Raw genomic sequence first — 19991 nt, forward strand, 5'->3', positions numbered from 1 at the left:
GTTCCTGGTTTGTCATTTTACAGAGGAGAAGCCCAGACCTTGGGGAAGGACAGTCTCTAATTTTGCTGTTACGATTATTCCTTGTTATTATTTACTTGTTATTCCCACTGACCAAGTTAGGCCTCCATATGTCCAATGGGCATTCAATAACCATTGGATGGACAGAATCAGTGGCCATCTTGGTCTTAGAAAAGCAACCACATGGAATAAAATAAATGGCTTTGTACATTAATTTATTTGTAAGAAGACAGACTAGTGTTGGGAGCAGGATGCTGACAGCTGCTGAGAAGTGGGGGGCAGGGCAGAGGAGCCAAGGGGTTGTGGGGTCTGGACTCTCCCTTCCCCCCTGGTCGGGGCCCCAGCTGCTACTGGTCTCCCTTCAGCATAGAAAGTAACTGGTCACTGAAAATCCCTGCGTAAGTGCTCATAGCTGCTGTGCTTTTGGTGTATAGGTCCCTGGGGAGAAAGGACAGATGCTCAGAGTGGGGAGGAGGCTGGGAGTACCCCGAGTCTAGGGGAGAAACAGACTGGGGGGCCCAGAATTATATGTCCTGTGGGAAAAGGTGGCTGGAACCCAAACTCTTGGATCCCTAGGGAGGACGGGGCTGGGATCTCAGAATCCGGGGTTCGGGCAGGACTGGGGGCCAGGACTCCCGGTTCCCAGTGGGGGCGGGTTGATACCTGATTTTCTCATCCATGGTGGTCAGGTATGTCTTCTCGTACAGCTCCTGGGCGGCCGATCTGGCTGTCCCCCAGTAGCTATAGAGTGATTCTTGTAACTGAGCGAGCAGGGCAGGGCTGGCGGCTTCATCTTGCTGGGGCATGTGGGTCCCCCTGACCTCTGCAGGGGGGAGCGCGTTAGGAGAGCTGAGGAGCCTGCTGCAGGGGGCAACGAGGCAGGGAAGGAGAGGGACAAGGGCCAGGCGAGGACTGGACTGGGAAGACGCTTAGAGCTCATCTCGTCCCCCTCACAAACCCCTCGTCTGTCCCCTGCCAAACACACTCACCACATCCCAAGACTAGGAGGACAAGAACCAGAACCAGGAGGTATCGGGTGCCCATAGCTTCAGAAGACCTGGAACGCTGAGAAGGCTGTGGGGCAGGGTCGTCAGTGACATCTAGGTCTCCCCCCCTACCCGGCCCCACGCTGAGTCTAGCTGCCAGTGCCTGTGCTTGGGGCTCATTGTCTAACATTTTATGATTCTCATGATTTTCACACCTTCGTTCTAACATCCCTTCATTCCCTCGAGAAGCCTTTCTTGAGCACCTAACCGCGTGTGCCAAGCAAGGCCCTGGGCCCCTGCTGTGAACTCAGGCGACAGCCCTGCCCTTCCTCAGCCCACATGAGAGAGAAATACAATCAGTGGTATTAAATGAGGAAAATGTACAGCGTGTCCTCAACTGGGGGACACGCTGTGGGGGAGGGGATAAGTACTCCAGACGGGGGAGGCCGTGTCACATGCGTGGCCTAGGAAAGGGTGACATCCCACTGAGACCCAGTGGGTATGGGGATGCACCTCATACACTCAGGGGGCCGTTTCTGATGCCCCAGGCCCTGTTCTGCATGCCTTGTCTGTCTGCACTCCCCACCGCCCTGCCCCGTGGTGACAGAAGCGCTCAGCTCAGCGATGACAGTGCCCAGAGGCCTTATTGTCTCCTGCAATTTGGAGATGAGGCTGAGATCCAACCCCGAGGGGCATCGGCACAGGGGAAACGGTCTAAGATTCTAAATCCCGCCCTTCCAACAGAGGAATCTAACGTCGGGACTCTGTGGGGTTTCTGACTGCATATTATCTCTGCCCCCTCCCTGCTGACCCTTCCCCATTTCCGTCCTGGTCCCTCTTACCTGGCTCTGGCAGGCTGTCCTCACCAGCTCCAAGCGGGCAGAGAAGGGCTTTATAGCTCTTGTGGTCCACCTCCCTGTCCACAGCCACCACCCTCACCTTGTCCCTAGGCCAAAGTCCGAGCCAACAGGGCCACTGAGGGGGCGGTGCGGGGCAGAGAGGGCAGTGACTGTCCCCAGGGTCAAGCCACAGGGGGCCCCCCACTCTGAAAACTCACTCCTGAGAGAGACAGGCTGGGTGGAGGGCTGTGAAGAGTTAGGGGTTCTGGGCACCCACCAGGGAAGGGGGCTGGGGTTTCCCTCACGTAGGAAGCAAAGGCAGAGCTTGGAATGACAGGTGGCTGTGGGGACCTGCTGACCGCATCCACACTCCAGCCTTCCCCCTCAACCCCAAACTCGGCTGTCTGAGGTCTCCTTCCCCCCACAAGCCCGCAGGGGTGGGTCTCAGGGCTGGGAGAAGAGAGTGATCCCCCTGACTCCTTCCCCTCAGGGCCCTACCACCACCGTCCCTCCCTGGCCAGGTGTCACGTCCTCTACTCTAGAACTGCTGGGGGCGGCCACAGTGGGAAGGGACAGGGACAGGGACACAAGAGAAGTATGTCTTTATTGTGGCGGCGGCAGAAACTTTAATTCTAGTCCCCATCCCCACAGAGAAGCCGGGGGCACAGGCTGTGGGCCCGGTTCAGAAGGCTGTCTTTGCTGCTGCGGAGCCAGGCCTGGGAGCGGACGCTCAGGTCCTTCAGATGGTCGTCGTAGTAGGTCTTCACAAAGCCCTGGAAGGCCTCCGGTCCCCTGCAGGAGAGGGGACATAACGGCTGAGACCCCAGCCACCCCCAAGACTTCTGCTGTCCCATTCAGCCCTCTTCCTTCAGACCTAGGAGTGCCTGCTCTCGACTCTTACTCTCCGCTCTTCTCAGACCCAGAGGTCACAGGCTTACTTCACTCAGAACCCCAGAGTTCCGGCCCTGCCCCTCCTCCCTCTGACCCAGGTTCTCCTTCTAACCTAGAGGTCCAGACTCTCAGCCCCTCCTCCCTCAGACCCAGAGGTCCAAGCCTCCGGCCTCTCCTCGCTCAGACCCAAGAGTCCAGACCCCTAGCCTCTCCTCACTCAGACCCAGGAGTCCAGGGCCCTGGGCCCCTCCTCCCTCAGACCTAGGGGTCCAGGCCCCCAGCGTCTCCTCCGTCAGACCCAGGAGTCCTGCCCCCAGCCCCACCTCCCTCAGACCTGAGAGTCCACCCACCCCCCAAGCACAGGGGCACACACTCACCAGAACCACTGCCACTTCTCTCTGGTCCTGGTCACCAGCACCTTCACCTTGTCAGGCAGCAGGCTCCAAGAACCACTCGCTAGCCCCGGTTGGGGGCTTGGGGATTCTGTGGGCATGGCTTGCTGGCGGGCTAGGCGGAACCAGAGGGCCACATGGGTGGGCTGGGACCTGAGAATCCTTCCTCCTGCTTTCCCCTCTGTGCTCACCATCACTGTCCCCCCTGGTGGCCCAAGGGCAGCCCCTTGACACCCGCCACTGCTGCCTTTCACCCTCTGTGCCTGCGGCCCCTTCAGTCACCCCTCTGTCTGCCCGTGGTGTCCCCCTCAGTTTTGTAACCCCCCCTTGGCCCCAGCCCTCTTCTGATGCCTACTTTACTACCTGAGCTTGCTGTCCCCCCTCGGGTATCCCACGACCCCCACACTGTCTGAACCACCTCTGCAGACAGCCGAGAGAGAGCACAGGAAGACTGCCCACCCCCAAGGATGGAGGCTGGTAGGGCTGTGCTGTTTGTTCCTCCCCAGGGGGCCAGGGGTCCTGCCTCAGATCGCACTTGACCTCCTCGGACACACCTGCCTGTCCAGCACTCTCACGCCTACTGGGCAAAGTGTCGTCACCTGCAGATCCCAGTCTTCATGCAGACACACACGATCATGCACGTACAGAAGCACCCATAGGACCTGCGAGGTTCTTTAGCCAATGACTGAACCTCTTCTGTACTCAGTTTTCCCTTCTGCAGAATGGGATAATGAGAGGCCCTACCTCAGGGATCCTGGGAGAACTCAGAGTTAACCACACATGAGGCAGTTGGGAGGACGCCTTGCACACTGGAGTGTTAAAATTTTACATGCACGTGCAGAATGCAGACAGGTTCACATACCAACACATAGACACCCTCATGTCATCTACACACTCATAACTTCTGCATGAAAACGTGTGCACGCCAACCTACATAGGTATGTTCGCCAGCACGCGCATTTACCGTGACGTTCTATTCTTGTGCAAATACCCACACCAAGGCACGTCCCCCACCCCGGTCATTTGCACCAGCCCCACGTGCACACCTCTCACGCGGCCACCAGAAATGCACACCCATCTGCACACGATGAAACACACAAGCTCCCTACCCATGCGTCTGCCAGCCTGCACACCCCACACAAACCTGTATCCACACCTCCTCACCCACAACACAGGCCAGGACAAGAACACAGAAGCAGAAGGAGGGCAGGGCCTGGGGCCTGAGTCCAGGAGGCAACATTTCTGGGGGTTCTTGTTCCTCTGTTCCTCTTCCGTGCTCAGCCCTCCTGGCCAGGGGAGGGGGAGGCTGTGCCGCAGGGCAGAGAGCAGAGCCCTCCCCTGGCTGCCTCCCCACGCCCCTTGGCAGGGACTTCAGAGACAGGGGCCCAGGTGACAGTGACAAGCAGAGGCCTTACCCACCCCTGCCGGCCTCCCTCCTTCCTACCCTCCTAGGACTCTGGCCTGACAGGGGAAGACGGAAGGCTCTCCGGCCTCCTACAGTGACTGGTGTTCAAATCCTCCGTCCACCTCACCTGCTGGCCCCTATCTCTGGCCTCAGTTCCCTCCTCTGAAAAATGGGCCTACAATCCATACTTGAGGCAGGATTTTTTTTTTTTTAAGATTTTATTTATCTATTTCACAGAGAGAGATCACAAGCAGGCAGAGAGGCAGGCAGAGAGAGAGATAGAGGAGAAAGCAGGTTCTCCGCTGAGCAGAGAGCCCGATGCGGGACTTGATCCCAGGACCCTGAGATCATGACCTGAGCCGAAGGCAGAGGCTCAACCCACTGAGCCACCCAGGCACCCCTTGAGGCAGGATTTTGACTGAATGAAGTGATATAAGGAAACGTCTTAATGAGAAGCATGGTCATGGTGGGGCTCACAGATCATGGCTGTTTACGATGATTTTCTTTTTTTTTTTTTTTTTAAGATTTTATTTATTTATTTGTCAGAGAGAGAGCACAAGCAGGCAAAGTGGTAGGCAGAGGCAGAGAGAGAAGCAGGCTCCCCACTGAGCAAGGAGCCCTATGTGGGACTCGATCCCAGGACCCTGAGATCATGACCTGAACCGAAGGCAGAGGCTTAACCCACTAAGCCACCCAGGCGCCCCGGGATCCTATATTTTTATGCGGTGAATAGGACAACTGCAACTTGGCCACAGCCTGAGCAACTTATCTGATAGTCCCCCCACCTTTTGTATTAATTATTTGTTTGAGAGAGAGAGAGAGCGAGAGAGAGAGCACCAGCATGAGCAGGGGGAAGGGCAGAGGCAGAGGGAGAAGCAGACTCCCCGCTGAGCACGGAGCCCCACTGGGGGCTCCAACCCACGACCTCAGGGATCGTGACCTGAGATGAAGGCAGACACATAACAACTGAGCCACCCGGGCACCCCTGTGTCTAATTTATAAGTTAAACTTTATCATAGGTGTGTACGGACAGGAAAAAACCCAGTAGGTCCAGGGTTTGGCACTCTCTGTGGTTTTGGGCATCCCCTGAGGGTCTTGGAATGCCTCCCCTCCCCCCCAGATAAGGGGCAGCTTCCAACAGAATGCTGCTCCCCCGGGGCCCCAGCCCAGGCTCCAGCACGCAGTAGGTGTGCAACAAAGTGCCCTGCAGCTCCCTGCCAACAATAATGAGCAAAATGAAACCTCTGGGGCGGGGGGATGAAATGTCCGGGAGCTTCTGTTTGGAATGATGAGAAAGTTCCAGAAATGGATGGTGACGATGGTGGCACAACCTTGGGAACATCCCTAATGGCACTGAAGCATACCCCTAGAACAGTAACAGGGGAAGGAGGGAGGCCGGCAGGGGTGGGTAAGGCCTCTGCTTGTCACTGTGACCTGGGCCCCTGTCTCTGAAGTCCCTGCCAAGGGGCGTGGGGAGGCAGCCAGGGGAGGGCTCTGCTCTCTGCCCTGCGGCACAGCCTCCCCCTCCCCTGGCCAGGAGAGCTGAGCACAGAGGAGGAACAGAGGAACAAGAGCCCCCAGAAATGTTGCCTCCTGGACTTAGGTCCCAGTACATTTTATATTCTATATTTGACCGTAGAGAAAAGAAAAAGAAAAGCCCACCATGCATTGTGCGTAAGCACAAGGCACATGGGGTTCCGGAGCCTGCTTCCACATCCCCCTGCTGTATGACCTGGTGCAAGTCACTTAACCTCTCTGGGCCTGTTTTCTCTGTCCATGTCTGGGAGTCATGGACCAGCTGCCCTGGAGAGTAGAGGAGACTGTTTATGTAAATTGTAGTGGGCAGCACCAGATACCCCGCAGAGGTGCTCAGTCAAGGTCAGAGGCTATTTATTAAACTTGAGTTTTCGTCCTTTTTTTTTTTTTTAAGATTTTATTTATTTGAGAGAGAACAAGGGTGAGAGGGAGAGGGAGCACAGCTGGCGGGGGAGGGAGAAGGAGAAGCAGGTTCTCCACTGAGCAGGGAGACTGATGCAGGTCTCCATCCCAGGACCCTGGGATCATGACCTGAGCCGAAGGCAGACACTCAATTGACTGTGGTCCCCGGGTGCCCCAAGCTTGTGTTTTCTGAGCACATATTCTGCACTAGGCACCACAGTTGGTGGTGGTTTGGTGCCTTAACTCAATGAATGGTCCAGGCATCTTCATCATTCCCATTTTACAGATGAAAACACAGAGGCTTGGGGGTGGGGGGGTGAGGCCACTGACTAATGGCTCCTCAACCAGCAAGTGGTGAATTTGAACCCGGCTCCCTCACCGCTAGCCAAGTTAGGACAACCCCTGCGGCCCCTCCTCACCTGGGTCCTAGAGGTCAAGAGGGAGGTTGGAGCCGGGCTGGCAGCAGTATGGGCCTAGGGGAGGTCACTGACCCCTGCCCCCGGCTCCAAGGTCAGTGTGGGCTGTTTGCTGTTTGCAATGTTTGTCCATCCTGGGGACAGGAACAGGCTGAAGTTTGTTCAGGGTGGACCTCAGAGTCAGTTGAATAACAACTGGGAGTGGGTGATGGGAGCAGAGAGAAAGGTCACAAGAGGGGAGTGGGGGTGGGAGGGGTGGGCTCTGAGACCCCAGTGCATGTATCTGGGGGCAGAGAGCATCTCAGAGCCTGCAGCTCTGTGTCAGAGACCACCAGACACCAAAAGCACTTTCCCCCAGTCCAGACCCCCTCCCCTCACTCCTGAATCCTGGAACCCACCTCCCTTCCAGCTCTCCTGGGCCCCCACCTCCCTTCTCTGCATCCCTGGGTTATGGCAGGAATGTCTGGGGCCCAAGAGAGGTTGAAATGTCCCCTCCTTTATCTCTTCTTTCTGCTTTCTGTCTTGAGAGTTCTGTTTTCCTTCATTGTTAAGACACAGAGATATTGGGGCGCCCGGGTGGCTCAGTAGGTTAAGCCCGTCTGACTCTTGATCTCAGTGTTGTGAGTTAAGCCCGCCCAGCTTGGAGCCTTACTTAAAAACAAAACAAAAAACCAGAGATATTTGCATACCATAAAATTCACCCTTTTAAAGTGTACAATCCAATGTGTGTGTGGGTTTTTTTTTTTTTTTAGCATATTTGCAAAGTTGTGCAACCATCACCACCATCTGATTCCAGAACATTTCCATCACCCTGAAAAGAAACCCCCATACCCGTTAGTTAGCCCATCAGGGTCACTCCCTTTGCTTTCTTCCCCCTGGCTCAGCAGGGCCACCACTGATCCCCTTCTTGTTTCTATGGATTTCCCTCTTCTGGATGTCAGTTGATTGGAATCATACCCTCCATGGCCTCTTGCGGGTGGCTTCTTCACTAAGCAGGAAGCCCAAAGCAGGACTCAGTCCCAGGACCCTGAGATCATGACCTGAGCCGAAGGCAGAAGCTTAACCCTGTGAGCCACCCAGGCGCCCCTCTTTTTGACAACTTCTGAATCGTCTTTTGGGTTTTGGGTGCTGTGTCCCCTCCTCCAGGGAGTCCTCCCTGACCAGCTAGGCTGAGCCAGGTGCCCACAGGGAGTACCCCATCCCTGCCCTGCCTGCTGTGTGGAGTGTGCGCCATGGGTGGGGCTGTCTGGATGGGCCACCTCTGCTCCCCAAGTGCATGTTTCTACATGCACATCTGGGGCTCTCCTGCTGTTTTTGTTCTTGGTGTGTTCCAGGCTATTTGCTCTGTGAGGTCCTGGAGATATGTTTGTAACCGAGCAGAACAAACACATTGGCTCTAAATATAAAGTATAAAAAGAAAATCTTAAAATGAGGGGCGCCTGGGTGGCTCAGTGGGTTAAAGCCTCTGCCTTCGGCTCAGGTCATGATCCCAGGGTCCTGGGATCGAGTCCCGCATCGGGCTCTCTGCTCTGCAGGGAGCCTGCTTCCTCCTCTCTCTCTGCCTGCTTCTCTGCCTACTTGTGATCTTTGTCTGTCAAATAAGTAAATAAATAAAATCTTTAAAAAAAAAAAAAGGACCTATTAAAAAAAAAAGAAAATCTTAAAATGAGAATGAATGAGGGGCGTCTGGGTGGCTCTGTGGGTTAAGCCTCTGCCTTTGGCTCAGGTCATGATCTCAGGGTCCTGGGACTGAGCCCTGCGTTGGGCTCTCTGCTCAGCGGGGGGCCTGCTTCCCTTCCTCTCTCTCTGCCTGCCGCTCTGCCTACTTGTGATCTCTCTCTCTGTCAAATAAATAAAATCTTTAAAAACAATGAGAATGAATGAGTTCACCAGCGGGTAATGAATGGGAATCATGCGTCTACATGTAAGCTGGTCCATGGAAATGTTTGTTCACCTTCCAGAAGTATTGCCTGAGCTCTTACTGCGTGCCCGGCACTGTTCTGGACACTCGGCGGCCCTGCAGGAGACAAGACAGCCTCCATGAACTTGACATCCCAGCAGCAGGAGACATAGGCAGGAAACAAATAAGCAAATAGACATATATTAGAGGGTAGCACCTACTGGAAAGAAAGGCAGATACGGAAATGGGAGAGTGATGGGAAAGCCGTGTGGGGAACACAATAGAGACCCCAAGGAAGTGAGAAGGCAGCCAGGCAGCTATCTGGACATCTGGTGGAAGAGCATTCCAGGCAGGGGGATAGCAAATGCAAAGGCCTTGGGGTCGGCTCCTGCCCAATGTGTCAGAGGAGCCTGAGGAGTTGGACGTGAGGGAGGGGGAGAGGACACAGAAGTGATGGGGCCGGGTAGTACGAGCTGGTAGACTCTGATACCATCTTCGGGTTTTCCTCTGAGGCTGGAGGGAGGGGTCTGAGCAGAGGAAGGGGCGTGATGTGACTTGTGTTTTAATAGGATCCTTTTGGCAGCCAAGTGGGAAGGGAGTGTAAGGAGCTTGGGGGACTGATTTGGGGGGGACGGGGCACTGAGTACAGAGACTTACATTTATTTATTTCCCACCTTTGTTCCCCACCCTCATGCCTCGGGCATCTCTCGGATGGGCTCAGAGCTGTCCTCAGACAGGAAGAGCTCAAAGCCACAAGCTTGTTCCCCAGGCATGTGTTCTCAGTTTACACCGATGGCGCCACCCTATGTGCCTTCTACTGTTTCTTTTTCTTTCTTTTTTAAATATTTTATTTATTTATTTGTCAGAGAGAGAGGGCACAAGCGGAGGGAGTGGTAGGCAGAGGGAGAAGGAGAAGCAGGGAGCTCAGCAGGGAGCCCAATGCAGGGCTTGATCTCAGGACCCTGGGATCATGACTTGAGCCCAAAGCAGATGCTTAACAGACTGAGCCACCCAGGCACCTATAGGGGTATTTTAATATGCTGGGGATGATGCTGGCGAGGCCCAGGGCCAGGTGTGTGTGTGTGTGTGTGAGAGAGAGAGAGAGAGAGAGAGAGAGAGAGAGAGAGATTACAGCCAACATGTCTGACCGGTGACTCAGGAACAAGGAAAGTGGAGTAAGGATGTGGCCCCTGGAACTGTTCCCCTCTACCCCTAGCCTACACTCAAATCCTAGCTCTACCTGTTTTTGGCTGTGTGACATCATATAAGTGACTTGAGACTTCTGTGTCTCAGTTTCTTTGTCAAATAGGGCTAGTGACAGCACCTACCTCAGAGGAGTTTTGTGAAAATGTAATGTTTAGGGGCACCTGGGTGTCTCAGCCGGTTGACCGTCTGTCTTTGGATCTGGCGGTGATCTCTGGGTCTTGGATCAATCCCCACCTCAGGGTCTCTATTCAACGGGGAGTCTGCTTCTCCCTCTCCTTCTCCCTCTGTGCTCTTTCTCTCTCTTAAATAAATAAATAAAATCTTTTAAAACAATATAATGTTTAGGTGTTTTTTTCCAATTGAGAATAATTATTCCACCGAGTAGTACGGAGATCCTGCAGTGCGCCCAGTCCCTTGAGGGACTGTGCCTGGGGACAGTGGTGATGACAACCCCAGCCCTGTCCTCCTGGGGCTCACAGTCCAGTGGTAAAACTGCCCCATCCCTAGTCAGTGATGACCCAGCCTGGGGGCTAAGGAGAGCTTCCTGGAGGAGGGGACGTCAAAGCTTCCTTGGAGGGTGGGGACTGTTTAGATAGATCTCTTCCAGAGCTTTAGCCCAGATCCTACCCTTGCTCCTTCCACATCCCTCTTTATTATCCATTTTAAGAATAATAAACACCTGCTGCGTGCACGATGATGAACCCCCCAGGTCCCACACCTTGGGCAACCTGGCCAGGGAAGAATATAGCATAGCAGTAAACTCAGGCTGGGGGTCCAATGCAGCTCTCCCCTTCCTGACAAGTGACTTCACCTCTCAGGGCCTCAATGCCCTCACAGAATTAACAGGGCCCCGCTCCCAAATTTCTCATGAGGATTTTTTTTGAGACCATGAAGTTCAAAGTCCTTGGCGCAGGTCAAGTAGACAATCCTAATACACTTGCCTCCTTGCCTCTCTCCCCAATCCACCATGTCCCACCCTGAGCCCCCTCCTCACAGCAAAGAACTCAGAATTCTCCACGGGATTTTTATTGGAGGGTGGGGATGGGTTTGGGCAGCACGAAGTCCTCGGCAGGAGCCAGGATACAGGAAATTTTGGAGCCCCCTCCGGGGCACAGAGCCCAGAGGAGGGGGGCAACTCTCCTGGGGTTCAGGAGAAGGCAGTTTTAAGCCGCTCCTTCACTTTGTTGTAAGTCTCAGAAAACCAGGTCCTGCAGGGAGAGACAGACAAGGAGTCACAGTGTTTCATCTTCCCTCAGGGGGCCCAGATCCTGCCTCCTTACCAGCCTCCCCCATCATCCCCCCCGCCCCCCAGGAAGGAGCATGGCTCCCATATCTGTGGGATTGGAAGGAGGCCTGGGCTGGGTTTCCCAGACCGACCAGAGCTCTTTGAAGTCAGAAGGCTCCACCGTGGCCCAACTTTGAAGGCTTGCTATCTCTTAGCCTGCTCTGGCCTAGCTGTCCCCTGCTTATTCAAGGGCCCTCTGTTGCCTCCTTGTCTTTGCCTAGGCTGTCCCTCTGGCCTGGATTATGTACATATCTTCCTGGCTCAGGCAGAGAACATTCTTTCCATGTTTCTAGGCCTGGCTGGATTTTCCTAATCACTCAGATCTCTTTTTTTTTTTTGTAAGTAAGACAACCGGGCCTCATGGGGGCTTGAACTCACGACCCCGAGATCAAAACCTGAGCTGAGATCAAGAGTCTGAAGCTTAACTGACTGAGCCATCCAGGCGCTCCGAAGCGCCCTTTAAATGGAGATAGGAAAGGGGGTGCCTGGCTGGCTTAGTCAGTGAAGCAAGCGACTCTTGATCTTGGGGTTATGAGTTCAAGCCCCACACTGGTTGTTTACACCTCCGTCTGTTGTCTTCTCCGTGCTCAGCCCTCTCTGGGCTCATCTCCTGGACACTCACTGGTTTACAATCTGTTCCCTGTGGGCTGGGACTTCATCTCATTTATCACTATTATTCCCCACCCTGGAACAACCCTAGACTAAGTCGCGAAATGGAGTTGGCTGAACTAGCCTGCTGGTGTTTACCATGAGCCAGGCATTACGCAAATCCCCTAGTTTGCTTCTCCTCAGAATCACCCATTTCACAGGTGAAGAAAAAGGCTCCTCCACATCCAGCCCAAGATCACGCAAAGAGTGGTGAATCTTTGTGGGCCTGTGGACCTGGGTCTGATGGGCTCCCAAGCTCGGCCGGTCTTTCACCACCACGCAGGATGGGAGTCAGGAGTCTGTCCCCCACATCTGAGCACCCTTGGATACAGCTGTGACCACAGGGAAGCTGTCTGCCTCTCCAGGCCTCAGTTTCCCCAATCTGTTAGTGATCTACCCCAGCCCACCCAAGCCCTGGGAAGGTTCCTAACCGGGTCTTCGCAGGAATGTCGCTCTGCTTGATGGTCTCAATGGCAGCCCGGGCCTTGTCCTCCAGGGTGTTACCAAACTCCTTCAGCTTATCCGGGATGCGCTCGAAAGTGCTGGAGATTTCGGGGGCCGCCTGGGCGGGGGCTGGGCCTGCCCAGAAGACCCGCAGGGGTACAAAAATTTCAGTATTGGGAGCCCTTGGGATGACATTTCAGGGGTGGGAAAGGGGATCCTTGAAAGTGATTCTTGGAGGTCACTGTGTTAGACTCGGAGGTGTTAGACTCGGAGGCGTTAGACTCGGAGGCGGGGATAGAGTACTAACGCGACCAGATGGAGCTCAGGCTCCGGGGAATTAGCTTACTCTCAGCCCTGCCTTCCCCCTCCCCTTTCCAGGCTGTAAAAGCAAGACAGCCAATCCTGGAGGTGCCAGTCCATACATCATCGGTTGCTAGGGCTTGCCACGGCAGATTAGCCACCGGCGGGACCGCCCCTTAGAGAGCCCTCACCCACCTGGCGCGGTTGCGGGTGGAATGATTGGTGAGAGAGAGAGGAAAACCAGGGCCCAGAAGAGGCCCCAGAGCTCTCGAGGGTCCTCCAAGCTCGGCCTGCAAGCTCGGGGCCAGCCTCAGGTTTCCAAAGCTCAAAATCCCAGATTCTCCTATCTCACTTTTACCTTCCAAAACCATCGCCAGAACCACCACCAAAACCGGGAGCGACAGGAAGAGCCTCATGGTTGGGCCGGAGGGGCACTCTGGAAGCAGAAGCAGGTGGGGGGCGGGGAGTAATTAGTGACCCCCCCTTCTCCCTCCCCGGAGTTCCCTCCACCCCCTTTCTAGTGCTCTTGGAGGGGCAACCCTCCGGGGTATCGAGCACCGACCTGATCAGTCGCAGGCGAGCACGGGTGGGAGGTGCTGTCCCGACCCAGGCCTTTATCGGGCTGGGGAGGGGGCGGGGCAGGTTAATCCCTCCCCTTAAGCCTCTGGCAGATGGCCTAACCCCTGTGCCCACCCACGTTTTCCTCTTTCCAGCGCCGGACTGGCGAGGGTTGATGGGTCAGGTGGGCGTAGGCACAGCCCTTGGGTTTAAAGCCTCTTGCTGGTCACACCTGCACCTCCAAATCTGCCCGTTGGTGGATCTCAGCCTGCCGGTAGTCCCTTTCCCACAGGAGGGGACTGCCTTTAGTCTCTCCTCATGGCCATCTTCCCTCGGGGGTCTCTCCTGCAGAACACCCTTCTCCAGGCCAGGGTGGGAGTGGGTGTCTCTCAGGCACTCAGTAACTCTGTAACTCAGTTCACGGGAACTCCTCAGGCCTCCTCTTCCACCCCCTCCCTTCTTAGCAAGCCACTTCAGCAGGAACAACTTCCTCCAGGACTCGAGGGCCACTTACTCTGCCCCCCACATTCCTAGCCCCTTGCCACTATCAGTCTCACTTTCAGATCAGCCCTCAAGCCCCCGCCCCGCCCCCTCCCTGCATCAGGGAGGTGGAGCTCTGGGGTCTTCATTCCACAGCCCCCCCCCCCCCCCCCCCCCCGCAGCGTATGGCCTCCATCCATCCCGCCAGGCCCCTCTTTGCCCTCTGCTCTCCCACTCTGCGAGCTTCCGGGCCCCCTGGTAAACACTCCATCTGCCCTTACCCCTTCTGGCCCCTCCTGGCACCAGCCCTCCCCGCCCTTGGTCTCCTCCCACCACATCCGTCCCTCAGGGCTGGAGTCCAATGCTTCTCCCCTTCTTCTGGCTGCCTTTGACCGCCAGTGATCCCTGGCAGCTGTGGGGAGGGCGGCCCTGGCCTCAGACTTGAGGTTGGCTGGCCTTGTGCCCCCACAACCACGTGTCAGCCCGGGGGGTAGGGGGGATGGTTGTGAAAGGGACGCACAGACATGACCCTGGCAGGATTGCGACAACCTTTTGGCCAGCTCAGTGCATCTAGTCCCCGTCAGCCCCCCAGCTGCCTTCCCAGACATCTGCTTCCCCTGCGAGCCTAGCATTCCCCAGACATCCACCCAAAGGTCTGCTCCCCTTCCTCCCCCACCCCACCAGAATTTTATAACAACTTTGCTTTTCCAGTCTCCTCCTCATTCTAGCTATGGGGGTTTCCATTTACAGATGGGGAAACTGAGGCACAGCCAAGCACATTCAATGGCTTAGCCAGGGGCTAAGTCCTGGGGCGGGGTGGTGGTGGTGGTGGTGGTGGTATTCTCTGTTCCTCCACTTTCTGGACTCTAGGCTGTCTCTCTAAACCTCTGTGGGGTGTCAGCCTCTGGCCTACAGCACCCCTGCCAGCCTCTGTTCTCCCAAAACTCTTTCTCCAGCCTTTGCCATCATCTCTAGACTTGTCTTCATGAGAATTCAAAATTCAGCTCTTCAAGGGGGAGACATGGCTGAGGCCAGCCCCCACCATTGCCATCTGTGGCTCAGAGGACTTGGCCCCAACTCCAGGGCACACAGTGAATCAGGAGCACACTTGGCTGGGACTAGGTCCCCCGTTTCTGAGCCCACTGACCCTTCTCCTCACCCAGGCTGGGTGAGTCATCTGGGGCATGGGGACGAGAGCCTGCCTCCACAAGGGCACTCATGGGAGCTGGAAAAGCTGGGAGTGCAGAGTAGGCAGGAGCCACACAGTTGAGCACGCAGGCTGGGCCTGGGAGGTACAAGTTCAAGCCCCAGCCTGTCCCCTGGGCTGGGAACCCTGCTCCCCTCCTCTGAGAATTGAGGGGGTGGGAGAGAATGCCAGTGGGCATCTCCGGGGCCCAGTCCTTACTGCTGCAGTGTCAACCAACTGGCTCCCAACAGCCGACCCCAGGACTCTACCTGGGGGGTGGGGCGGTGCAGCCCCTCATGGGGGATGGGGGTGGGAGTGGGGGGAGATGGGCAGCCACCTTTTCTCCAGCCAGGATCCAGCACCCAGTAGGCTTGTTGGATAGACATCAGCCACCCAGCTGGAAGGCAGAGGGAAGGAGGATGAGGGGGCAAGGGGCAGGGAAACACACTTCCGATGAAGACACCTGTAAACCCAGAGGGAAGGTGAAGGCCAGAGAGGGCCCAAGTAGGACAGAGGGTGGAGAGGACAAACTCAGATAGGAGGAGAAGGGAAACAAGAAACAGGCAAAGCCAGGGGCTGTGAAAACTTTAGGAGAAAGAGTTCAAAGAGGTCAGGGGTAGGGGCTGGGGGAAACGGGAAGCCAGAAAAATGAAGACTCAGGCAGAGAAGGCCGGGCATCCAGAAGACGGCAAATCAGGTAAGACGGGAGCCACAAGAGAGCCTTAAAACTGACAGCAGTGGCTTTGGGGTCCCAGCTCCACCGAGGTGGTACCCCGGAGCTGAGCAAGCCCACCCCCAATCCCCGTACTCAGGGGTGACCACCGTATCTACTCCAGGGATGGATCTGGTCTCGAACCACGTCTCAGAGCCCGAAGGGACAGAGAAGGTAGAGAAGAGCGAGCAAGCACTGCTGAGCAGAGACAGAGCAAAAAGGGAGACTCTGAAAGGGACAGAAGGGAGCCAACGGACAGCAGAGGGGACAGGACAGAGCTGCGTGGCCAGCGTGGGGCGGAAAGAGAAACCGAGGCGCCAAGTCGGGAGAAATCACACACGGACGTCCATCAAGTGCGGTGGGGTTGGTCAATCTTTATTAAGCGAGGGCCCTCCCGCAGGACAGCGGGGGCGGGGCCAGGGGAGTAGGGGTGCGGGCAGGGGCGGGGCACACCACGCGGCGCGGGAGGGGCCCACTCAGTGTGTCTCCACCGGCGGGGCGGTGGTGGGGCTGGTGCCCATGGCCGCCTGCACCTTCTCCACCAGCCCAGCCCACTGGCGTTGCATGTCTTCCACCAGGGGCTCGAACCAGCTCTTGAGGCGGGCCTGGAAGGCCTCGGCCTGCTGGCGCATCTGGTTGGCCTGCTCCTCCATCTTGGCCCGCACCTCCTCCATCTGCTCGCGCACCTCCTCCAGCCGCCCGCGCAGCTGCTGGCCCAGGGCGTCGGCCCGCTCTCGCAGCGGCTGGGTGGCCAGGGCCCCCAAGTTGGCGTGCCGCGTGCGGGCCTGCTCCAGCAGCGGCCAGAGGCGCTCGCGGATGGTGCTCACGCTGCGCTCGGCGCCCTCGCGCACTCCGGAGCGGTACACGGCCAGGCGCTTCTGCAGGTCCTCGGCGTCCCGCAGCATCCGCTTGCGCAGCTTGCGCAAGTGGGAGGCGAAGCGCGCCCTTAGCTCCTCGGTGCTCTGGCCCAGCATGGCCTGCACCTCGCCGCGGTACTGTGTCAGGCGGTTGCACACGTCCTCCATGTCCGAGCGCAGCCGGGCCTGCGCCGCCTGCAGCTCCTTGGCCACGCGGGCCTGTGTCTCCGAGGCCATGGGGCCCAGCTGCTCCTCCATCTCCGCCCTGTAGGCTTTCACCTCCTTCATGGTCTCCTCCATCAGCACCCTGGGGGCAGAGAGGGCAGGAGCGTGTGTGTACGGAGGGTGGGAGAGAGAAGCAGGAAAACCCAGGAGGGGTGAGGGAGGGGAGGCAAGATGGGGACAGGGCCAGGGCAGAAGCAGAGATGAAACGGAAGGGTGCGACAACGGGTGGCCAGAGGCAGGGAGGGTCCATCAAGCCAGAAGCTCGAAATGTAAAAGAGGAAGACATGACATGACCAGAGATGCCAAAGAGTTGGTGGCAGGGACACAAAGAAACCCAGAGCGGGGATGGCCGGGGGTCCAGAAGGCATTGGCCTCTGGGAGTGGCAGGGGCACTCACGTCAGCTCCTGGGTGACCTGGTTGCTGAGGACGTCCTCCTGCACCTGGTCAGACAGCGTCTGCACCCAGCGTAGGTAATCCCAGAAGCGGGCCAGTGCTAGCTCCCAGGGCTGACCAGCCTGCCACCTGCCCTCAGGCTCCAGCTCCTGCTCCAGCTTCGGTTCCTGCTCCAGCTTCGGTTCCTTCTCCAGCTCCGGCTCCCCCTCCAGTGGGGACTCTGGCTTCACATTGGCCCAGCATCCTGCACAGAATCAAGTTCACAGCCATCACCCCCACCAGGCACAGAGTAGCTGGTACACAGCAGGTGCTCCATAAATGCTCCCAGGCTTCTTTAGAGCACTGGAAGGCAGGGAGCAGGCCGGGAGGGGTATATATTGAGGGTCTGTGCTGCTGCATGCAGAACCCATGCTGTGAAGAGAACTAGTCACAGCGGACACCAATCTGGAGCTCTCTCTCTGCCCGACAACAGTGCATCAGGAACTGTTTTAAGGGTGGGGAAACTGAGGCCCAGAGAGAGTAAAAGAAGCCGCTCAGAGCCAGTGGATGTGAGGCCTCGCACCTGGGCCTCCTTCAAGACAACGACATACCAGCAGGAGGAGGGACCCAGGGATGGAAGCAGGGTATAGGTGTGCATGGGAGGGGCAAGGGCAGAGACCAGAGCAAGCCCCGCCCACATACCTGCCAGGAGCGTGACCACCAGCACGGCCCACAGAACCTTCATCTTCCAGCCTGCGATGGGTCGGGTTGAGTAAGACACGTCAATCAGCAGCCAGCCAGCCAGCAGGGACCCCTCCCACCAGGAGCCCCAACCTCCCAACACGCCCTCCGCCCCAGGATCTGCATCAGCCTAATCCCATCACAAACATTCACCAAACCGTCCCCCCATTGTTTATTTAACTCCCTCATTGTCTTGTCTTATCTCCCCATCCTCAGGTCGGCCTCCGTGGCCCAAATTCCATCCGCCTCTTGGAGGGCTCAAATTCCACTTACCCTGCCCCGAGTTCCCTGGGAGCCCCAACAGTGGCTTATAAATTCTGGCCTCACATTCCTCATTCTCCCTTCACATCCTGAGCCCCAGCTTCACATCCAAATGTCACCTTCCACCTACCGGCTAATTGAATTCTCATTGAAAAGTCCTCTCCAAAAGATAAGTGCTCTCTCTGGCCGCCGCCCCTGCCCCCGCATCTCCCACTAATGGAGATCTGAGGGGGATCCAGGAGGTGTTCAATAAATGACACTGACCATTCGTGGATTCTTGATATGGCTTACCAGGTTCTGCTCCTCCCATCCCACCTTCTTCCAGCCAAGACCCTGTGCTGCACTCCTTGCCTAGGTCCGACCCCAGCTTCCCTCCTCATTCCCCATGACCCTGGGGTAGGACCGTCCCCTCGCCCCAGCCCGTCCTTCACACTAGCCCTCAGCAGGTCTCTGTGCCCTCAACTCTGTTTCTCACCGGCTCTCCGAGAACCTCCTCCTTCGCCTCTGCTTGGGCTGAGTAGAACTCAGGGATTCCAGACTCGTCCAATTATACTGTTCCCCCCGCCCCGCCCACTCCTCTTGGGCGGCAGCGAGCTGGGCCAGCCCCCAGTCACGAGGTGGGCTGTCCCCCCCCTTCACACAGCAGGCAGGGGGAAGGAGGTGGGGGTTGGAGGCCGTGTGATGACCCCCCCACGGCTCCCCCGAAGGGAGGTGACATTTTACCCAGTAACTCAGGCACCTTCCTCCGTCTGGGGGGCTAGGAACACCAGGGAAAGGAAGCGCCCATTCCCCTCCTTTCTCTTTTCCTGTGGATGGATAAATAAAGTTTGGAATGGGGGCTGGGGGCCGAAATCCTGGGTCAGAGGAAAAGAGAAGGCTGAGGGGCTTGGATTCCTGGGTTCTGAGGGGCGATGGCTAGGAGTCCAGACTTCTTGGACTTAGGGAGAAGGGCTCCAGAGGTCCACACAGACGGAACAGGAGGGGTGGGGACTGTGTAAACCTGGGTTTTGGTTCTCGCTCGCTCTCTTTTTTTTTAGATTTTAATTTATTTGACAGCCAGAGGGAATAGAAACAGGGGGAGTGGGAGAGGCAAAAGCAGGCTTCCTGCCGAGCAGGGAGCCCAATGAAGGGCTCGAGGATTCTGGGATCATGACCCGAACTGAAGGCAGACGCTTGACGACTGACCCACCCAGGTGTCCCTCCTCGTTCCCTCTTTGGCTGTGACCTTGGGCATAGGTGAGCCGCTCTCTGAGCTCCCCTGCCCGTTTGCAGAATGAAGATCCCAGCCCTTCTCCCTAACCAACATTGTAGATCCCAGCCTTCTGGACTGCGGACTCTGGAACGAAACAGTCTGGCCCTAAATCGGGGCTCTGCCAACTGCATGACCTTGGGCAAATGATCAAGGCTATCTGACCACCCTACTTCTTGGTCCACAAGAAAACGGTCACACTTACACCACCATCCAGTGATGCAAGCCGCTGTGCGTACAAAATCCCGAGAGCTGTTACTGGCACGACCTGCTCTGATTGGCCCCAGGAGCACTGTCACCTTCCCAGCCACTGGGTTATCTTCCCAGGCAGGCTGGTGAGTCCCAGCTGTCCCACCGGGAAGCCTAGCTTCAGCTGAGGGGGTGGGGAGGGGGGAGAGGCCACACAGGAGAGGAGGGCCAGGCTTCATTCCTGCTCCCCGGAGGGTGTGGCAGTGCTGGGTCCCACGGGGTGGCTTCTCTGGGTCACCTCTGTTCAAGGGCCGCCCTCCCCAAACCCCGTGTGTGTGCGCGCGCCAGGCAGGGTTTCTGTTCCTGTCTGAAGTCAGGGGTGGGAGAGTTTACTGAACACTGGGTGGACAAAACCCACACCTCTACCTCCCCCCCACCTATGTGATCAAGAAGTCTGTAGCCAGCCCAGGGTCGGACTCCAGCGCCTCTCCC

At 56.9% G+C, this 19991-nt stretch overlaps 4 protein-coding genes across 4 annotated transcripts; all 4 read right to left on the bottom strand.

Moving 5' to 3' along the window:
• Positions 1–216: 216 nt before the first annotated feature.
• LOC111160698 (apolipoprotein C2) lies at positions 217–1266 on the bottom strand. Its single transcript, XM_022524006.1, has 4 exons — positions 1220–1266; positions 1008–1092; positions 682–841; positions 217–456 (listed from the first exon to the last, which is right to left on the bottom strand). Exons 2-4 carry the CDS (start codon positions 1060–1062, stop codon positions 366–368), a joined length of 306 nt encoding a protein of 101 aa, XP_022379714.1. The 5' UTR covers positions 1063–1092; positions 1220–1266; the 3' UTR covers positions 217–365.
• Positions 1267–2432: 1166 nt separating this feature from the next.
• LOC111160834 (apolipoprotein C4) lies at positions 2433–4407 on the bottom strand. Its single transcript, XM_022524194.1, has 3 exons — positions 4291–4407; positions 3112–3241; positions 2433–2635 (listed from the first exon to the last, which is right to left on the bottom strand). Exons 1-3 carry the CDS (start codon positions 4364–4366, stop codon positions 2476–2478), a joined length of 366 nt encoding a protein of 121 aa, XP_022379902.1. The 5' UTR covers positions 4367–4407; the 3' UTR covers positions 2433–2475.
• A 6594-nt stretch (positions 4408–11001) lies between these two features.
• Positions 11002–13286, bottom strand: LOC111160806 (apolipoprotein C1). The gene is made up of 4 exons (XM_022524160.1): positions 13231–13286; positions 13027–13104; positions 12356–12503; positions 11002–11199 (listed from the first exon to the last, which is right to left on the bottom strand). The coding sequence occupies exons 2-4, from the start codon at positions 13082–13084 to the stop codon at positions 11139–11141; spliced, it is 267 nt and encodes an 88-aa protein (XP_022379868.1). The 5' UTR covers positions 13085–13104; positions 13231–13286; the 3' UTR covers positions 11002–11138.
• A 2672-nt stretch (positions 13287–15958) lies between these two features.
• Positions 15959–18600, bottom strand: LOC111160621 (apolipoprotein E). Its single transcript, XM_022523833.1, has 4 exons — positions 18537–18600; positions 17762–17812; positions 17084–17324; positions 15959–16768 (listed from the first exon to the last, which is right to left on the bottom strand). Exons 2-4 carry the CDS (start codon positions 17802–17804, stop codon positions 16081–16083), a joined length of 972 nt encoding a protein of 323 aa, XP_022379541.1. The 5' UTR covers positions 17805–17812; positions 18537–18600; the 3' UTR covers positions 15959–16080.
• Positions 18601–19991: the final 1391 nt, after the last annotated feature.

The sequence above is a fragment of the Enhydra lutris genome, unplaced genomic scaffold (assembly GCF_002288905.1).
Source record: "Enhydra lutris kenyoni isolate GAN:26980312 unplaced genomic scaffold, ASM228890v2 scaffoldscaffold77, whole genome shotgun sequence".
NCBI lineage: Eukaryota > Metazoa > Chordata > Mammalia > Carnivora > Mustelidae > Enhydra > Enhydra lutris.

Bases quoted from the DNA above. Each gene is read 5' to 3' on its own strand.
- LOC111160834 (XM_022524194.1), bottom strand. From the start codon at position 4,366: ATGTTGCCTCCTGGACTCAGGCCCCAGGCCCTGCCCTCCTTCTGCTTC. The intron at 3,242-4,290 runs GTGAGGAGGTGT...GGTTCCGCCTAG, and splicing joins TGTCCTGGCCTGTGTTGTGG to CCCGCCAGCAAGCCATGCCC. The intron at 2,636-3,111 runs GTGAGTGTGTGC...CCTCTCCTGCAG, and splicing joins GAGAAGTGGCAGTGGTTCTG to GGGACCGGAGGCCTTCCAGG.
- LOC111160621 (XM_022523833.1), bottom strand. From the start codon at position 17,804: ATGAAGGTTCTGTGGGCCGTGCTGGTGGTCACGCTCCTGGCAG. The intron at 17,325-17,761 runs GTATGTGGGCGG...GATTCTGTGCAG, and splicing joins GGTGGTCACGCTCCTGGCAG to GATGCTGGGCCAATGTGAAG. The intron at 16,769-17,083 runs GTGAGTGCCCCT...CTCTGCCCCCAG, and splicing joins CAGGTCACCCAGGAGCTGAC to GGTGCTGATGGAGGAGACCA.
- LOC111160806 (XM_022524160.1), bottom strand. From the start codon at position 13,084: ATGAGGCTCTTCCTGTCGCTCCCGGTTTTGGTGGTGGTTCTGGCGATG. The intron at 12,504-13,026 runs GTAAAAGTGAGA...TCTTCTGGGCAG, and splicing joins TCTGGCGATGGTTTTGGAAG to GCCCAGCCCCCGCCCAGGCG. The intron at 11,200-12,355 runs GTTAGGAACCTT...CTCTCCCTGCAG, and splicing joins GACATTCCTGCGAAGACCCG to GACCTGGTTTTCTGAGACTT.
- LOC111160698 (XM_022524006.1), bottom strand. From the start codon at position 1,062: ATGGGCACCCGATACCTCCTGGTTCTGGTTCTTGTCCTCCTAGTCTTG. The intron at 842-1,007 runs GTGAGTGTGTTT...TCCCCCCTGCAG, and splicing joins CCTCCTAGTCTTGGGATGTG to AGGTCAGGGGGACCCACATG. The intron at 457-681 runs GTATCAACCCGC...CTTTCTCCCCAG, and splicing joins ACCATGGATGAGAAAATCAG to GGACCTATACACCAAAAGCA.